Source organism: Aulonocara stuartgranti (assembly GCF_965226115.1).
Source record: "Aulonocara stuartgranti genome assembly, chromosome: 7".
NCBI classification, from domain to species: domain Eukaryota; kingdom Metazoa; phylum Chordata; class Actinopteri; order Cichliformes; family Cichlidae; genus Aulonocara; species Aulonocara stuartgranti.
Window position 1 is genome coordinate 11,976,595 of NC_138945.1, and position 18,406 is coordinate 11,995,000.

Sequence of the window (18,406 nt, forward strand, 5' to 3'; positions counted from 1 at the left end):
TTTATGCTTGATGCATGCACTCATCACTATGAAGCTTAGCGTTGCCAACCTCAAAGTTAACCAGGAGCGGATCTACATAGGTTTTCTGAGGGTGGCATGGAAATCAAATGGGGTGGCCATTTGTCATTTTACACATATGCAGGTGTTACAGTCTGTAATATGCATTAGAAAAGTAAAGGCACACACAAGCACGCACGCACACACACACACACACGCACACACACACATATACCAATAAAGCCACCTCTTAGTTTACCTTCTCTGTTTCCGAGTCTTGCATGTGGGTCCTACTCCACCTGCCACACAGAGAGCCTTGACAGCTTTCCACTATCCCGCCTTCTCTATCTTCTTATTCTTAATCATTCTAACCTGATGCACAGCCTTTCCATCTCCATTGCTCTTTCTAGTAAATCTGTAAAAGTCCTTTTCCATTTACCATGTAGTTTCCTGGGGCAGTGTCAAAATGAGACATTTTCCTGGCCTCAGACCAATCTGACCAAAATCAAGTGCTAAATTTCAAGTTCTGTTGCGACAGCAATTATTTGCAGTCACTGGCCATTAACTTCTAAAGAGTTGTCATGCTCAAACCTTAAATGGCCCAGTTCTCATAGACAATAACTGGAAGCAATACAGACTGAAGCACATGAAAGTTTGAGTTGCTTGATATTATTTATTAAACTGAGAATCAGATTTAATTACTCATTACACCTTCACCCAACTGATGGTACCTGAATGCTGGGCATAACCAGGCTTGGCAAACTGTTTGGGAAAATTTATAAGCAAACATTAAATGGTTTATGTCGCATCAGAAGTCCAGAAACGTGGTGCACCACGGTAGAAAATATGTGGCGACCCCTAACGGTAGAAGAAGAAGAGGAAGGTGGAGGGCGGCATAGCGTTCGTCCGGCCTAAATACACACGAAGAAGAAGAGGAACAGGAAGAAAACCAACACATCGTCACTAAACCCAGTTGGAAGACTGCTGAGTATTTGTAAATTAAGTTCTTCTTCCTCTACGCCGTTGCTCGGCTCATTAGTCGTGTATAATTATTAATTAATTATTATTTCTTTTCGGAATAATATTTAGCTGATGTCACCGGTGGTATTAGACTTAAAAATGAATAACAACTGTGTTGATATTTGATTTCACTTCAACTTTCGAGGTGAAACAATAGCAGAGACAGCAGAACTGAGATGAGCTGAAGACCCGAGGAGAGGACACTTCACTGCAGACTGTGAGTTCTACAAAGAAGCCTGCAAGCCTAGCATCACATCTTTTTTTAAAAAAGAGATTTTTAGATACGAAACGTTGCCATTCAACTACCAGCCTTTGTTGTACACTCAGCAGGTTCTCTCGTTAAGGTGTTTAAAGTGTCTGAGCTTTACTGTACGTGACTTTGAGTATAAGAATCTTTAAAATTTACGTAAAAAGTACGTATCTGTGTAGAAATATGGTTTCGGTAGGAATTCACTATGGATTATTATATCTCAGTATCGACTTGTTACTTTGTCCAGAGAAATATTTGTGTTGTCACGTGCATGGCGGAACTATGTCTATGAGGTTAAGTCGCTAAAGGCAGAACAAAAAGCTCTTCCTAAGAAAATGTGAAATAAGTGTGGTGATTTAATGTAAAACAGAAATTATACAATTCTAAAAAGCTTGAAAATTGATATTTGGTATGAAAACACATTCCAAAGCTCGTCTTTGGATGTCAGCTGCCTTTTATTCCATTCTTTTAAGACATCCTGCACTGCTTCTGTGAGGTCTGTGCTCTGGGAATACCATCAGATGGCAATATATGTGGTTCCAAGGAGACTTTATGTCCTCTAGAAGTTTATATGAATACTACTTTCTGCTGAGTTTATGAGCTCACTCACTCATTTTGTGTAAAGTAAAAATTAATTGAACCTGAAATTCGGATTCATTAACCCACAAGACCTGTTGTCACTTATTTTTCATGTGGGTTTTGTGTATGTTGGCCTTCCCGTAGGCTTTACTGAATGGCTTCTTGATAATGATCCTTCCACTGGCTCGTCCCTTGAGTTAGGTGCTTTTTTAATGGGATGATTCATAGGACAATGTTAAGTGGCTTAACAAACAACAAAAAGACATTCCTCTGAGAAAGGCCAGGTACTAGTATTGAATTAAAAGTGAGTGAAAATGCAGCCAACACCAGAAGAGAAACTTTGAAAGACTTTCAGAAAGCCTGGAGAGTTATTGCTCAAAGAACATCTGGATCATTGGAAGCAAAATATGAAGAACTGTGGAGTGGCTCAGAAGTTTTATATAGCTGTTGTATGTTGAAGCCTTGAATGGCTTTGAAGCTTCTTCCTCATTTGTCTCTTTATTCAAAAGAGAAATAAGGAAGGAGATGAGTTTCAGGTTTAAAAATTTTGTCAAATGCACAGTACTGAGATACACAACACACAGCAGATTTTAAAAAAAAAGAGCTTTAAAAGCTATGTACATATTTATACTACATCAGTTGTATGTGCAGCAGACAGCAGTTGGTGTTCAAGACAGCTGTGAGAATGCGATTGAGTGTGCAGGAATGTAGATTGAGGTAATCTGAGGTTATAAACTCCTGTCATGTGTTTTGGAGTCTAATGGCATTGAGTTCTTTTGTTTACAGGTCCTAGATTTCACACTTCTATACCTGCAGCCTCAGGGTAGAAGTGTGAACAGACTTTGTCGAGGGTTGTGTGGGTTTTTTGATAGTTGATCCTCTGCAGAGAGGGCAGTGGATTCCTAATGACCTTTACAGCAATCTTCACTCTACAGGCGTTTGCAGTTCATAGCATTGGCAATGCTGTGCTGCAGCAGATTCACGCTCTTGCGGGTACTCGGCTTTCAAAGCTTTAAAATTAAGACTTTTGACAGCCCAAAGGAAGAGGGGTCCTAATGGGACTAGCTACTGTGTTAAGCCAAGTTACATCCTTGCAGCAACATGAGCCTTGCTTAAAACCGTTTTTTTTTGACAGTTGTGAAAATGACGTTTGCCAAATGAACTATCAATAGTTATTTTTTGCACTGGATTACTTTAATACGGGTTAATTTTTACAAAATGGTGAAGTAAGCACATCTGGAATATAAACCCACACATTCAAAAATTACCTTGAAAAATGTTGATCTGCACACAATTAAACAAACAATTGTACTAAACAATATCTTATGTTTGCTGTGGTTGTATGTGTTTAGATTTTGTAACATGTATGCTTCCAGTTAGGTGACACCTGTTGAGAAGCTAGAGCTGCAAGTCAGTAGAATCATGGAGGATGACTCCAGGCCTTTGCTGAGTTCAGAGCAGACTGGAGAGGACTACTTGCAAAGAGACTCCACAAATTCGCTAGACTTGAGAACTAAAAGGTAAATGCTGTGCTAATCAGTACAAAGTATGAATCAGTTTCTCTCCTGCCTGTCACATGCCATAGGTTCATGTTGTTCATTTCATTGCTAGATAATAAACAAGGTGCTTTATTACCTTGACTTCTTGGAATTCACTTAGCAAGCAAATACTAAGATGTTAGTTGTGAGATGTGTGAGTACTTCATTTTCCTAGCACCATTTCCTGTGTTAGTGAGTTTTAATCCAGTTCACACAATGATTAGAACCTCTCAAATCTCAAATATTCATGCTTTAATGCATGAATTTTCTTAGTCAAGCTACAGTGTGTCACAAAAGTGAGTACACCCCTCACATTTTTGTTGAAATTTTATTATGTCTTTTCATGGGACAACATTGGCAATAAGACACTTTGATACAATGTAAATTAGTCAGTGTACAGCTTGTATAACAGTGTAAAAATGCTGACACCTAAAAATAACTCAACATACAGCCATTAATGTCTAAACTGCTGGCAACAAAAGGGAGTACACCCCTAAGTGAAAATGTCCAAACTGTCTCCAAAGTGTCAATATTTTGTGTGGCAACCATTATTTTCCAACACTGCCTTAACTCTGGGCATGGAGTTCACTAGAGCTTCACAGGGTCCCACTAGATTCCTCTTGCACTCCTCCATGATGACATCATGGAGCTGGTGGATGCTTGGCCAGCCAAGTGCCTTTACCCTGAGTTTATATAGCAAGGCACTGGTCTTTTTGGAGGTGTGTTTGGGGTTGTTATCATATTGGAACACTGTCCTATGGCCCAGTTTCTGAAGGGAGGGGATCATGCTCTGCTTCAGTATGTCACAGGACATGTTGGCATTCATAGTTACCTCAATTTACTGTAGCCCCCCAGTGCCAGCAGCACTCATGCAGCCCCAAACAATGACATCCCACGTGCACTCAACTTCTTTGGTCGACAATAGCGAGGTTGTTCTGAATGGAACCTGTTCCGTCAAACTACTGTATGGTCTTGACCAGTATGCTGCAGCTCAGTTTCAGGGTGTTGGCAATATTCTTATAGCCTAGGCCATCTTTATGTAGAGTAACAATTCTTTTTTTCAGATCCTCATAGAATTCTTTGCCATGATGTGCCTTGTTAGACTTCCAGTGACCAGTATGAGAGAGTGTGAGTGCACTTAGGGGTGTACTCACTTTTGTTGCCAGAGGTTTATTCAATAATGAAGGTGTCTTGAGTTATTTAGAGAGGACAGCAAGTTTACACTGTTTCAAGCTGTGCACTGACTACTTTACATTGTATCAAAGTGCCATATCTTCAATGTTGTCCCATGAAAAGATATAACAAAATATTTACAAAAATGTGGGGTGTGTATTCACTTTTGTGTGAAACTGTTTATAAGGCCTCATCTGATTGTAACATATTAAACTTTAAATAATATAAAAAATGTAAATTGTGCAAATCCTTACTGTATGCAGTGAAATCAAAGAAGTTATGTGTTTTTACGTGACTTGAAAAATGCATGATTTTTATTGACATCTTCCAGGCCTTTCCATGTGGAACGCAAGAACATTATAAATGATGGCCCTCAAGAGACAGTATCTGCGGAGGCTGCTGTACTCAACAGCAGATTACACTACTACAGCAGACTCATGGGGTCTTCTGATCGACAATTGGTAAGTCGAGTTTATTGTCACAACCATGAATGCATCACAACCATAGCTTCTGGGCAAAAAATTTGCCAAGTGCAAACCACTTAAAACCCCCCAAAACAAAACACAGTAGCAACATAAAGCTTATAACATGTTTTGACCAACAGATTGGTGACAAATTCAATATTATTAAATACAATTTTAAAAGCATTTATTCATTGCATGGCTTTAATCCAAAAAAACTGCATTTTGGCATGAAAGCCTTTAGAAAGCCTTGATTATTCTTTGTTGTAGACACAGGCATGGAGAGCTGGTGACCGCGTGATGTAGTAGGGATTCCTAATTTAAAGTTTTCATGGATGAGTATGTAGTCACAAAAAACTGACTGGCACATAGACACATATAAGAATCCTTGTATTCACTGTCTAACAGAAATTGAAATAAAAACTTCAGGAAGTTAAAGAAAATTCACATAAATGCTAGTGGTTTTCCAACAATGGCAAACGTGTTAATCCAAAATGGTGTTAACACATTTGCCCAAAACATTTATGAAATTAACTTGAAATAACTTGTGTAATTTTAATACTAGCTATTAGTTCCTCCATACAGCCCTAATTTTGAGCACTGTCACCGTGGAAGAGATTACTCCTATCTGCATAAAATTATAGATTACCTTTAGCATCTAGCTGTACAAAAGGGCACTGAGTGTAAGCAAAGTTGTTTTTCTTTGGAAGACACTGGTAATGCCATATACTGTGTTACGCTTCTAAAAGAGCTCAGTAAATATGTTTTCATTGTACTTAGCGGTCTGATTTTTTTTCTAGCAAGTAACAGTATTTTGTAGCTGAAATATCCATCCATTTATCAATCTTTGCTTATACAAATTAGGGCCACAGGGCACTGAAGCTTATCCCAGCTGCCATAAGAGACAGGGTATATATACTCTGGACAGGTCACCAGTTAATAAAATGTTTTTTGAAGGCACTAGATAATCAACCTTTTGGGGTTTCATTTATGCTCATCTGGACGTAGCGTATTCAGTGGGAGAAAGGTTTCGTCACTCATCCAAGTGACTTCTTTGGTCTAAGCTGACTGCAGGTTTCCCCAACCTTATAAACAGTGTATTTGCACAATAACTTAAACCAGCCCATTTAATGAACAATATGGTGTGAGGTCAGTTCCTTGATAGTTAATATGCAAATTGTCATGACCACTGATCAAAGACCACTGATCAATTGCCATGAGTACCATTCACAGAGTTGGAGAATGGCTGCAATCACAGTATTGTAAATGGTACTCATGACCATTGATCAGTCGTCTTTGATCAATGGTCTTTGATCAGTGATCGATCTCAGGCTATATAAATTGGTATTATGGACTGTAATAATTTATATTACTTGAAAGAAGTCCTAAGTTTAAGCTGATAACCTTAACTAATGCTTTTAAAGTTCCAAATTTTTGGAAGGAAGCCATGATAGATCAATAGGGCATGTAACATGTCAGAATGTATTGGAAAATCCAGTTGGCTAAATCCACAAAAAGCTGCCTCAGAGCCATAGAGGCAGTACAGGTCAATTGATCACATAGCCTGTCCAAAAAGAAAACAGATCTGTAAAAACTACCAGAGCTCAGAGTACAAAGCTACTTGTTCATTTTGAGGTGAGTCATTTTTCCTGCTGCACTGCTACATCAGATCTTGGGATTCTCCCACCTGCCAAGATCCACTTTAAGCCCTGGTTGTCCCATGCAGTGCACCTGTGTCAAAGCATCTGTATTGTTGTTTCTCTTGTCATCTGTTTTTATTTTTACTTAAAATAATTTTAATTTGCCTTTCTATTGCAATTATGTTTCCATCCACTGGATATGTTAGCACATAGTTGCTTTTCATTTCATGAATTCTCACAGAAAAAAAAAGTTATTGCTACATGGTTATAACTTCAGATTCTAAGGGGCGATCGTGGCTCAAGAGTTGGGAGTTCGTCTTGTAATCGGAAGGTTGCCGGTTCGAGCCCTGGCTTGGACAGTCTCGGTCGTTGTGTCCTTGGGCAAGACACTTCACCCGTTGCCTACTGGTGGTGGTCAGAGGGCCCGGTGGCGCCAGTGTCCGGCAGCCTCGCCTCTGTCAGTGCGCCCCAGGGTGGCTGTGGCTACAATGTAGCTTGCCATCACCAGTGTGTGAATGTGTGTGTGAATGGGTGGATGACTGGATATGTAAAGCGCTTTGGGGTCCTTAGGGACTAGTAAGGCGCTATATAAATACAGGCCATAAGGGGTTATCAGCTACCTCCTAATCTTCTTCTTTTCAAAGTTTTGTAGTAACACTGAATTACAAACTGAAGATCTGAAAATGAAGCAAACCTACCTTAATAGGGGGAATGCTATTAAAGTTATCTTTGTAATTCTAAGACGTCATGACATGCACTTTTCTGAAATCTTTACCTTCACCTCTCCATTTTTCCTCCCTAGAGTCCTCCAGATCACGTGATTCCCCAGCCAGATGAGATCTACATCTATAGTCCACTGGGAACAGCTTTCAAGGTCCCAGGCAGTGATCATACCTCTAAAAACCCCAGTATCATCACCATGTAAGCCCTAGCAGTAGTAAAATGTGAAATCCACTGCACAAAGCATGTGAAAGCTACATGCTTTCTTTGTACTTAACTGGATGCATTTAACTGCTTTGATTTATTTATTTATTTTTCTTGTCCCAGATTTGCTATATGGAACACAATGATGGGCACATCTATACTCAGCATGCCTTGGGGTATAAAGCAGGTGATGTGATTCAGTTTACATACTTGATGTTTTCAGCTCATTCAAAACCACACCTAAAATCACATTTAAAAAAAAAAACAAAAAAAAAAACCTTTGTTTGAGAACTTTGTTCAAATAAAGGTTAGTGTAGAGGCCAAAAGCTCAAAATAAATATACAATTTTGACTTTATTTCAGGCTGGTTTCACCCTTGGAGTCTTCATTGTCATCTTCATAGGCCTGCTGATGCTGTATTGTTGTTATATTGTCCTCAAATCACCAAAGTCAATACGTAAGTAATTTTTACAAACTAGGTTTGGGATTAATAGACCAATACTAACAGCTTTCAAAAAGTTTACAATAGTACCTAGTTCACAATGGCTTGTTTCAGATCTCAAATGCTAGAAAAATATTTTTCATTCCATATTAGTATGCAAAATTAAGGCTAATGGCAAATTCTCAACATACACATTGTATAGGGTTCTTTGTGAGAGAGCAGTTATGTTTTTTGTTGTTAGCATTTCTTTAATATGTTGTCATTCACTTTAGCATAACTGATTAATTATGCTCTTTATAATTTGCAGGCCAGAAAGACAATTATACCCATAAATTTAAAAAATAGAGTACCTGTTTATACTTAAAATTAAATGTTTTTCCCCTCTTATTCTCTGCCCAACACTTTTTTTCAGTGTCTGCATCATAAAGATTTTACAGAATGTTTTGTTCCAGTATCATTCAGAACCTGATCTATAGAGCAATTTATTCCCCAAAATGCATGATGAAAACTAATGTATTTATTGGGATTTATCAGAAGTTGCAGTTTATGAAGACAAGTCTGTCTTCTGCAAAGTGTTACATTTTTGGGTGATCACTGTACAGGAATGTCACTGCTGTATTTATAAGATAAGATAAGATAACCTTTATTAGTCCCACACGTGGAAAATTTGTTTTGTCACAGCAGGAAGTGGACAGTGCAAAAGTTATGACGCAAAAATTAGAATACAATAAGAATAAATACAGTACACAGCTGTACAGAATAGAATAAAATAATATACTATATACAGTAGAATAAAATAGAATAAAAATATACAATAAGATAAAAATAGAATACGAATGCTATATACAACTGAGTAAAAATACAACGATGCCAGAAAAGATTATTGCACTTAGTGTTATTGCACATGTGTGGATGTGTGTGTTTGTTCAGTTAAAGTCTTTGTTGTGGAGTCTGACAGCAGTGGGGAGGAAAGACCTGCGAAATCTCTCCGTCCCACACCGTGGGTGCCGCAGTCTCCCACTGAAGGAGCTGCTCAGTGCTGTCACAGTCTGCTGCATGGGGTGGGAGACGTTGTCCAACAGGGATGACAGCTTAGCCGCCATTCTCCTGTCACTCACCACCTCCACTGGGTCCAGAGGGCATCCTAGAACAGAGCTGGCCCTTCGGATCACCCTGTTCAGTCTCTTCCTGTCCCCAGCAGAGATGCTGCCGCCCCAGCAGACCACACCATAAAAGATAGCAGAAGCCACCACAGAGTCATAGAAGGTCTTCAGGAGTGGGCCCTCCACCCCAAACGACCTGAGTCTCCGCAGCAGGTACAGCCTGCTCTGCCCTTTCCTGTAGAGGGCGTCTGAGTTATGAGTCCAGTCCAGTCTGTTGTTCAGATGAACACCAAGGTACCTGTAGCTGTCCACAGCCTCAATGTCCATACCCTGGATGTTCAGTGGTTGCAGTGGAGAATGCTTGTGCCTGCGGAAGTCTACCACCAGCTCCTTGGTTTTACTGGCGTTGATCTGGAGGTAGTTCAGCTGGCACCAGTCCACAAAGTCTTGAGTCAGTCCTCTGTACTCCTTGTCGTCCCCATCAGTGATGAGGCCGACTATTGCAGAGTCATCAGAGAACTTCTGCAGGAAGCACTGGGTGGAATTGTGGGAGAAGTCTGCAGTGTAGATGGTGAAGAGGAACGGAGCCAGAACCGTTCCCTGTGGGGCCCCCGTACTGCAGACGACCCTGTCCGACACACAGCCCTGAGTCCTCACATACTGTGGTCGGTCGGTGAGGTAGTCCAGGATCCAGGTAGTGAGGTGATGGTCCACTCCAGAGTTCACCAGCTTGTCCTTCAGAACCGAGGGAAGAATAGTGTTGAAGGCACTGGAGAAATCAAAGAACATGATTCTCACAGTGCTTCCAGCGGTCTCCAGGTGAGCGAGGGAACGATGTAGGAGGTGAATGACGGCATCATCCGCTCCAATGCCAGGCTGGTAGGCAAACTGAAGTGGGTCCAGTGATGAGCTTGTTAGGCGCCGAAGCTGAGCCAGGACCAACCGCTCCAGGGTCTTCATCAGGTGGGATGTCAGAGCCACCGGCCTGTAGCTGTTGAGGTCCTTGGGGCGTGAAGTCTTTGGCACTGGTACAACACAGGAGGTTTTCCAGAGCTGTGGGACTCTTCCCAACCTCAGGCTCAGGTTGAAGAGGTGCTCCATCACCCCACACAGTTGGTCCGCGCAGGACCTGACGACCCTCGAGCTGATGCCATCTGGGCCCGCTGCCTTCTTGCCATTAATCCTCCTCAGTTCCCTCCTAACCTGGGTGGTTGAGAGAGACAGGCTGGAGCCTTGTGTTGAGTGTGTATTGGATGCTGTTGTTGGGGGTGGGGAGGAGTGAGCAGGGTGAATAGAGGAGGTGTGAAGTGTCTGAGGTGGAACAGCAGCAGTGGGGGTGGGTGAGTCTGCAGCCGATGTTGCAGACTGCCTCATGGCTGAATCAAATCTGTTGAAGAAATGATTCAGTTCATTTGCCCATCTCACATCCCTCCCAGGCAGAGAGTTCTGCTGTTTGTGGCCTGAGATGGTTCTGAGGCCTCTCCAGACTTCACCAACGTTGTTTTGCTGAAGCTGGTTCTCCATCTTCTGCCTGTAGCTGTCCTTCCCATTCCTTATCAGTCCCCTCAACTCTCTCTGCACCCTTTTCAACTCCTCTTTGTCTTTGGATTTGAAGGCCCTCCTCTTCTGCTTGAGGACAGCTTTAATTTCTGGGGTAATCCAAGGTTTGTTGTTGGAGAAACACCGTACAGTCCTGGTAGGTACGGTGTTATCCACACAGAAATTAATATAGTCAGTAATGCATGTAGTAAGGCTGTCGATGTCCTCTCCATGGTCGTCACAGATCACCTCCCACACAGTCGACTCAAAACAGTCCTTAAGAGCCTCCTCGCTCTCCTCTGACCATCTCTGCACTGTGCGGGTGGCTGGTGGCACCCTGCGCACTAAGGGCTCATACACAGGGACAAGGTGCACCAGGTTGTGGTCAGATTTGCCCAGTGGAGGGAGAGGTGATGAACTGTATGCCTCTTCAGCATTGGCATACAGTAAGTCCAGTGTTTTATTGTCTCTGGTTGAGCAGGTCACATACTGGGTGAAGGTGGGCAGTGTGGAGTCCAAAGAGGCATGATTGAAGTCCCCTGATATTATGAGAAGGGCTCTCGGAGATTGTGTTTGCAGTCTGCTGACCACTGAGTGGAGAGTGTCACAGGCTGCATCCGCGTTGGCCGAGGGGGGGACATACGCTGTTATTGCGATAACATGCGAGAATTCCCGGGGCAGATAGTACGGACGCATGCTAACGGCTAACAGCTCAGTGATGTGCCCAGGGTTACACCATCTGTCGTTCACAAAAACTGCCAGTCCCCCTCCTTTCCTCTTACCGCTGTCTCTCGTCCTGTCCGCTCGCAGCATCTGAAATCCCGGTAGTGTCACGCTTGTGTCCGGAGTTAGCGGTGTTAGCCACGACTCCGTTAGCATCATGATGCTACATTGCCGGTACTCCCTCTGTGACCAGGTTAGCGACGTGAGTTCATCCATCTTATTGGGCAAAGATCTTACGTTTCCAATGATTACAGAAGGAAGAGATGGTCGATAACGTCTCCTTCTCGGGCGACGGCGCTCCTTCCCAGCACGACACCCCCGTCTTTTCCTCCTCAGCTCGCTGGGAATGTCGGGTCTGTCCGCCGGCAGTACCGCTGCGGGACGCAGCGCTAACAGCTGATCCTTACTGTAAACAAAGGATCCCTGCTCTGGGTCCCCAAACACGCGTGAAAAAAGTAGAAATAAACTAAGAAAAACGACCAGAACTAGCACAAAACGGTAGAACATGGTTGCAGAGTCTAATTACTGATACGTTAGTTATAAAAAATTACGAGAAGAAAAGATAAGAAAGAAAGAAACTCAGAATGAGCAGAGCTGCTGTAACAGGCTGCCGCACACGGGGGGCGCCGGAAGCTCTGTTTAATATCAGTCAGAGCCGGATCTATGGAGTATTCCTTACTACTGTAGTTTAAAAGCTTTTACACTCCGTGACCTGAAGACAGCAGCAACAGCTTTCATCTTACCTACTTATAATGTTTCAAACCTTTACTGAAGTCTGCTCTTAGCAGGTGGACATGGAATATGCTGACTGTATCAGCGAGTCAAAGAAATTCCATCAATTTAACTTGAAAAGCTCTTTGCTTGCTTTGTACATATATCTAGGATATTTCCTCCTGAGTGAAATTGATAACTAGATGAAATGAGAGATTAAAAAAAAAAAGTGTATTTGTATAAATATGAGTTAACTACTTGTTACATGCGAATATGCAGTGTTGTTAATACATCTAAACACTTGCTTTTAGATCATGGTTGCACCGGTATATTTTTGGCATAGTTACAAGAAGTTATTGTTAAGACAGAAGGTACAGAGCAAATGAATTCAGCCTAAATAAAATGGTGAAGCTTAACACTGAACTTATCGAACATTATTCCTGAATCAAAAAAACAATTTATGCTGCTGCATTTACTAAATGACTTTGCAAAAGAATGTTAGCTCATAAAGTTCACGTTTGTCACCACTGTGTACTATGGAAAAGCTTTTGTGATATATTAATGTCATATTTGGGAACCAAGTATTTACCTCTGTAATTATTCTTTGTGCTCTCCTAGCCTGTGTGGACACATCAGACTGGGAATTCCCTGATGTCTGTCAGTACTATTTTGGAAAAGTTGGTCAGTGGTCCAGCTTGATGTTCTCAATGGTGTCACTTGTTGGAGCTATGGTAGTCTACTGGGTACTCATGTCCAACTTCCTCTTCAACACTGGGCAGTTTATTTACAGTAAGAAACAATGGTTTTATCTGCAAAAGAGTGGAATTATGTCATTCTATACTATTGTTTGACATGTTAATCCTTGTTTATGTTACCATATGTGCAGCACAGTGACTTCAGAAACATTTTAAGCAAAAACAAAACTCACAGCTCTGCAAGCTTTAATTAACTTTAATTAATATGACACATAGTGGGCCTGATGTTTGTAATAACTTTTTTTTTCGCTGAGGTTAAGCCATTGGATGATCTAAAAGATATTGTTACATTATTTTTCAATTTCTGTTTAAATACACAGAAGTTACCACTCAAGGCAAGAAACACTGAGAAGATCTCTGAAATTTGCACAGAAGACATTTGCATTACACAAAGACATTGTGCAGAAAGATGTAAATTCATTATTTGCTTTATCAAGCTTTTGGCTTTTGCAAGAAGGCTCGTTTCTCTTAACCGATGGCTTCCTCTTCTCTGTCCATAGACCATGTTCACAATATCAATGTGTCAGATTCAGAGTTGGAAACCAATGGCTCAGAAAAAGGTAAGTCACTTGCTGTATGCAAAGTTTCAGCTTTATCATATACCTTTCAAAAAAGGTTATAAATTCCAAGTAAATAATTCACATCCAGGGAATCACAAAGTTACTGCTTTGTAAAGAGGACATAGACCACCTGCATACTAAATATTGTAAAAGTTAAAGCTTTTTGGCCCATATTTCCAGTCTGTTTTCAGATTTTTATTAAAGTTAGAATTAGTTTTAGAATAAAAGTCTGGGAATGTCTGATGGTTAAATCTAGAGGCAAAATGTTTGAAATGAAATAATATTAGTGAACCTCCTCACAAAGACCACCAAACAGACAGCGGTTAGGCAAAAAGCAAAAGGAGACTGGAAAAGCATGTGACTGAAAACAAAGATGTACTTTATGCCTTTGATCTGGTGCATTTTATAATTTTGTGTTACCCAGTTAATTAACAGTGTTTGCTGATATTCTGTTAATTTGTTCACCAGTCATCTGCCCTTACCCAAATACTAACCCTGGAGGGAACAACACCATCAGCACCCTTTTCCTCAGTGACAATGGAAATATGTCCGATGTGAACCCTTTTGAACGCTACTGGAGTAAAACCAACACTGTCCCCTTCTATCTCATCATTCTGCTTCTTCCACTGCTCTGCTTCCGCTCAGCGTCCTTCTTTGCAAGATTCACTTTCCTGGGTAAGACATCAAGAGGTTGACTGGAGCCACAGCGACCCCACCCTGGGTGGGAATGTATCAGGATTATCCAGATGGAAAAAAAAAACGCTTTCAGTTTTTTCAGCATTGTCCACTCATTTATCTTTCAATCCCTGGCTGCTCCAGTCTGCATGCCAAAATATCCTTGAGCAAGATAAGCCCAGGTTGCTCTTCAATGCAGCCATCGAAATGTGAGGATGTGTATGAATGTTAGATAGAAAGTACCGAAGCTTAGAAGAAAACTTCTATGAGTGGGGGAGGCATATTGTAGTATAAAGCACTTTAAGTGCTCGAGTAGAGTATAAAAGCGCTACATAAGAACCGTTCTATTTACCAACGGCAGTCGCATTGTTTTAGATTAGTCAGAAAACTTGGGCTTCGTATATAGAGGGTACTGGAATTTCTTTACAATGCACTGTTGGCATTTGATTAAAAAGGGGCCAGCATAGAAATGTATTCTTTTTGTCACATCATTTTGACTGAAGGCTCGAAAAAATGGCTAGATCCTTTTCTTTGTAGACATGGAGTTAAGACTGGTGTCTTCTCATTAAGAATTTCACATTTGCTCAAAGATGAATGAGTGGTGAAGTGCAATACTGATCATGGTTTTCCTTTATTTAACATTTGTACTTAGTTAAATAAGCATACTCTAATGTAGAGTAGAGATACGTCAATTCATTGTTAACTGTGGGGCTTGATTAATCTGCTTTCTGTGTTGCATCAGCAATTCATCCATTAATGTATTGATGTCATTCATCCATTTTGTACAGGCACCATATCAGTGGTCTACCTGATTGTTTTGGTCACTGTCAAAGCTGTCCGCCTAGGCTTTCACCTGGAATTCCACTGGTTTGACAAAACAGAATTCTATGTTCCAGGTAAAACTGGTGTTAATGCTTCTTTGAGTGTCTTTCAACAGGAATGTAGATGTATATGTAGATATTGGTAATAACCGAAAGAAATGACACCAAAGATGTCCATAAATTGTGTAATAATATGAAATAACACAGGGAAAAAGCACATGAAGAAAGGGAGGTGCAAAAAGTCATGACACCAGCTGAAAATCTAAATATTATATTATTGAGGTGCAAAACGGAGGTCCATTGGCTGTACACCCATGGAGCCATGTAATAAGGCATATTATGACCACTGACAGAGCAAGTGAACATTTTATCTTCAAAGCTGATATGTAAGAAGCAGAAAAAAAGGGAAAATGTAAGGATTTTGACAAGATTTGATGAGGGCCAAATTGTGATGGCTGCATGACTTGGTCAGAGCATCTCCAAAACGGCATCTTTTGTGGAGGTGTTGTTGGTCTGCAGTAATCAGTATTTATCAAAAGTGGCCCAGTGGTGAACGAGTGACAGGATCATGGGCAGCTAAGGTTCACTAGTGCTAAGGGGAGGGATGGCTGGCCCATGTGGTTTGATCCAACAGTTGAGCTACTGTTGCTCTAATTGCTCAATAATGTAATGCTAGTTCTGATAAAAAAGGTGTTAGAATACGCAGTACATTGCAGTTTTCTGCATATGGGCCATATCCTCAGATCAGCCAGAGTGCACATACTGACACCTGTCCACTGCCAAAAGTGCCAAGAATGGGCATGTGAGATTGAGAACTAGGACATGGAGCACTGGTAGGGGGTGCCCTGATCTGAGGAATCATGTTTTTTTTGATGTGGATGGCCGGGTACATGTGCGTTGCTTCATTCTGCCACCAGGATGAACTATGGGCAGGAGGTAAACCAGCAGAGGCAGTGTGATGGTTTGGCTGATGTTCTGCTGGAAAACCTTGGGTCTTGCCATCCATGTGGATGTTACTTTAATACATACCACCTACCTAAGCATTGTAGAACATGCGTACCCTTTCATAAAAACTATATTCCTTGATTGCTGCGGTGCTTTCAGCAGGACAATGTGCGTTGTCACAAAGCTAAAATGTTTCAGGAATGTTTGAGGAGAACAACAAGAAGTTTGAGGTGTTGACTTGGTTTCCAAATTCCCCAGATCTTAATTTATTCAAGTATCTGTGTGATGTGTTGAACAACCAAGTCCGATCCATGAAGGCCCCACATTGTAATTTGCAGCAGTTGAAAAATCTGTTGCTAACATCTTGGTGCTAAATAACACAGCACACTTTCAGGGGTCTTGTGGAGTCCATGCCTTGATGGGTGAGGGCTGTTTTGAAAGCATAAGGCAGATCAACACAATATTAGGCAGATGGCTATGTTATGCCTGATGTGTGTGTGTCTGTGTGTGTTCTCAGTTTCTTTACATTAAAGAATGTATCTATGTTTTAATTATGATCTTTCAGAGTTCAGATTGCTCTTCCCTCAGCTCACTGGTGTTCTCACTCTGGCCTTCTTCATTCACAACTGCATCATCACATTAATGAAGAACAACAAGGACCAAAAGAACAATGTGAGTGTTATTTATCCATGTTCTTCCAAATATTAGTACTCTTCAAATCTGTTTTTTGCTAAGTAAATTTAGATGACACAATTCAGTATCAAAAGCTTTAATTCTGATGCATCTAAGGTAAATTTGGTATGTTTTCAGGTGCGTGACCTGTCTGTGGCTTATCTTTTAGTGGGGCTAACCTACCTTTATGTTGGAGTGTTGATCTTTGCTGCTTTTCCCTCTCCTCCACTTTTTAAAGACTGCATTCAGCCAGTAAGATTTTCACTTTATTGTTATTTTTAAATAATTTTTATGTATGCATTTTTTTTCACCGTATGAAAAATGCTCATATTTTCCCTATACCCATTACCACTTAAAGATGCAAGTAAACCCTTCGATTTAATAACCGATTAAATGTCTTTTGGCAGCAGCAATCTCAGAAAGTGTATTCAGGTAGCTGTGGTTCAGTACAGTGCACTACATTTAGGAAGACTATTCTTCCCTGAAATGAGTCAGTGGAAGCAGATGTTTACCATCTGTGATGTATCTGGGTAAAGGGGCCTGTTATTTTCATTGCACACCATCTACATTGGGTTATCCCTGAGCAGGGCAAAAGATGGATTGTCTTTGTTGGAAGTGAGTTTATCATAGCTTTGCTATAGCATTGAAAGGTGTTGATCTGCTGTGTTGTTAAGTCTTTTGAGATATAGCTGGTAAAGGTAGATCATTTCTACACTAATAAACTGGGCTCAGTGGTTAACATGGTTACTACTGGACAATTTTGAAAATGTAGTCACTGTTAACAATCTATACCCATCCTTTACACCACGTTTTTACCTAAGGCAATGTCACCATGTTTGACTACAGCTGTCACACAGTAGACCTTGAACTACTGTATGACAGCTGTAGTAGTTCAAGGTTGAGAAGTGGTTTGCGTTGCTACGCTGAGCTTACAGAGGCAACAGAGCAGAACAAAATTTCCAGTTGTAGTAACAGTCCATCCATGGGAGGACTCCTTAAATTGCTCCAATATGTATTTAAAATAAACACAGTCAATATGTTAGAAGAGAGGGACCATATGAATTGGTTGTTGTAACTTCTGACTCTAATAAGCTTTTGTTGACATAATTAACTTGCAGGGTTACACACTTTTAATCTACTCTTTGTAAGTGGAATTGTTTTTCAGTATTACCAATTTTTTCATACATTTCAATTTGATTAATGTTAAAAACTAAGCATTCAAAATGATTTTTATGTACATAGATGATTTAAAGAGTAATCCTTCTGTTTGTTTGTTTGTTTGTTTCCGCATACTGTACACTGAAACAGTTTTGATCTTTTGGGGCATGTACATGTAGCTTTAAATGGTCTTCTGTGGTTTCTGGCATTATTTACTTTATATTTTGTGTGTATTTACTGAGAAATTCCTGAGTAGTTTCTGTGGTGTATGGGTTCCCGCTTCCATTAGGTGTGTGGTCTGAAAACATATTTAGATGAAAAGTAGAATCCATACTAAGCCAGGACCAAAGGTATCGCTGCAGAGCATTGCACTGGAACGTGTTGGTCAGTATGATATACATAACATGGCAGTGGTTTTAATCTTGTGGCTAAATGGTGTTTATTCTGACATATCAGTCATTTTGTGTCTGTTTAGATTTAAATATGATTTGCTTTTGTTTGAACCATAACCATAAGAATTTTTTATCGGCTTGTTTCTTCATGGACATGAACATTAAAACCCCTTATTTGCTGATTTCTGGCAACCATAAGTTAGCTTATAAACACTGCACTGCTTTTCCCTCACAGAACTTCCTGGATAACTTCCCCAGCAGTGATATTATGGTGTTTGTGGCTAGGACCTTCTTGCTTTTCCAGATGATTACTGTATACCCCCTGTTGG

At 40.7% G+C, this 18,406-nt stretch overlaps 1 protein-coding gene across 2 annotated transcripts in view; it reads left to right on the forward strand.

Annotated features, from left to right (window-relative positions):
• The first annotated feature begins 836 nt into the window (after positions 1-836).
• The window catches only part of slc38a9 (solute carrier family 38 member 9), a 22,922-nt gene continuing 5,352 nt past the window's right edge, over positions 837-18,406 (forward strand). Inside the window, exons 1-14 of one of the 2 annotated variants that reach the window (XM_082540191.1) lie at positions 837-991; positions 1,163-1,234; positions 3,223-3,366; positions 4,889-5,018; positions 7,461-7,579; positions 7,706-7,769; positions 7,945-8,038; positions 12,718-12,888; positions 13,355-13,414; positions 13,883-14,089; positions 14,878-14,985; positions 16,421-16,527; positions 16,666-16,779; positions 18,313-18,406. The exon at positions 18,313-18,406 is cut by the window's right edge and continues 55 nt beyond it. In XM_082540191.1, the coding sequence (XP_082396317.1) occupies positions 3,269-3,366; positions 4,889-5,018; positions 7,461-7,579; positions 7,706-7,769; positions 7,945-8,038; positions 12,718-12,888; positions 13,355-13,414; positions 13,883-14,089; positions 14,878-14,985; positions 16,421-16,527; positions 16,666-16,779; positions 18,313-18,406 (1,366 nt within the window). In that variant the 5' untranslated portion in view covers positions 837-991; positions 1,163-1,234; positions 3,223-3,268. Of the gene's footprint in view, positions 1,235-3,222; positions 3,367-4,888; positions 5,019-7,460; positions 7,580-7,705; positions 7,770-7,944; positions 8,039-12,717; positions 12,889-13,354; positions 13,415-13,882; positions 14,090-14,877; positions 14,986-16,420; positions 16,528-16,665; positions 16,780-18,312 lie in introns of both variants that reach the window. The other variant, XM_082540190.1, reaches the window with a different exon arrangement.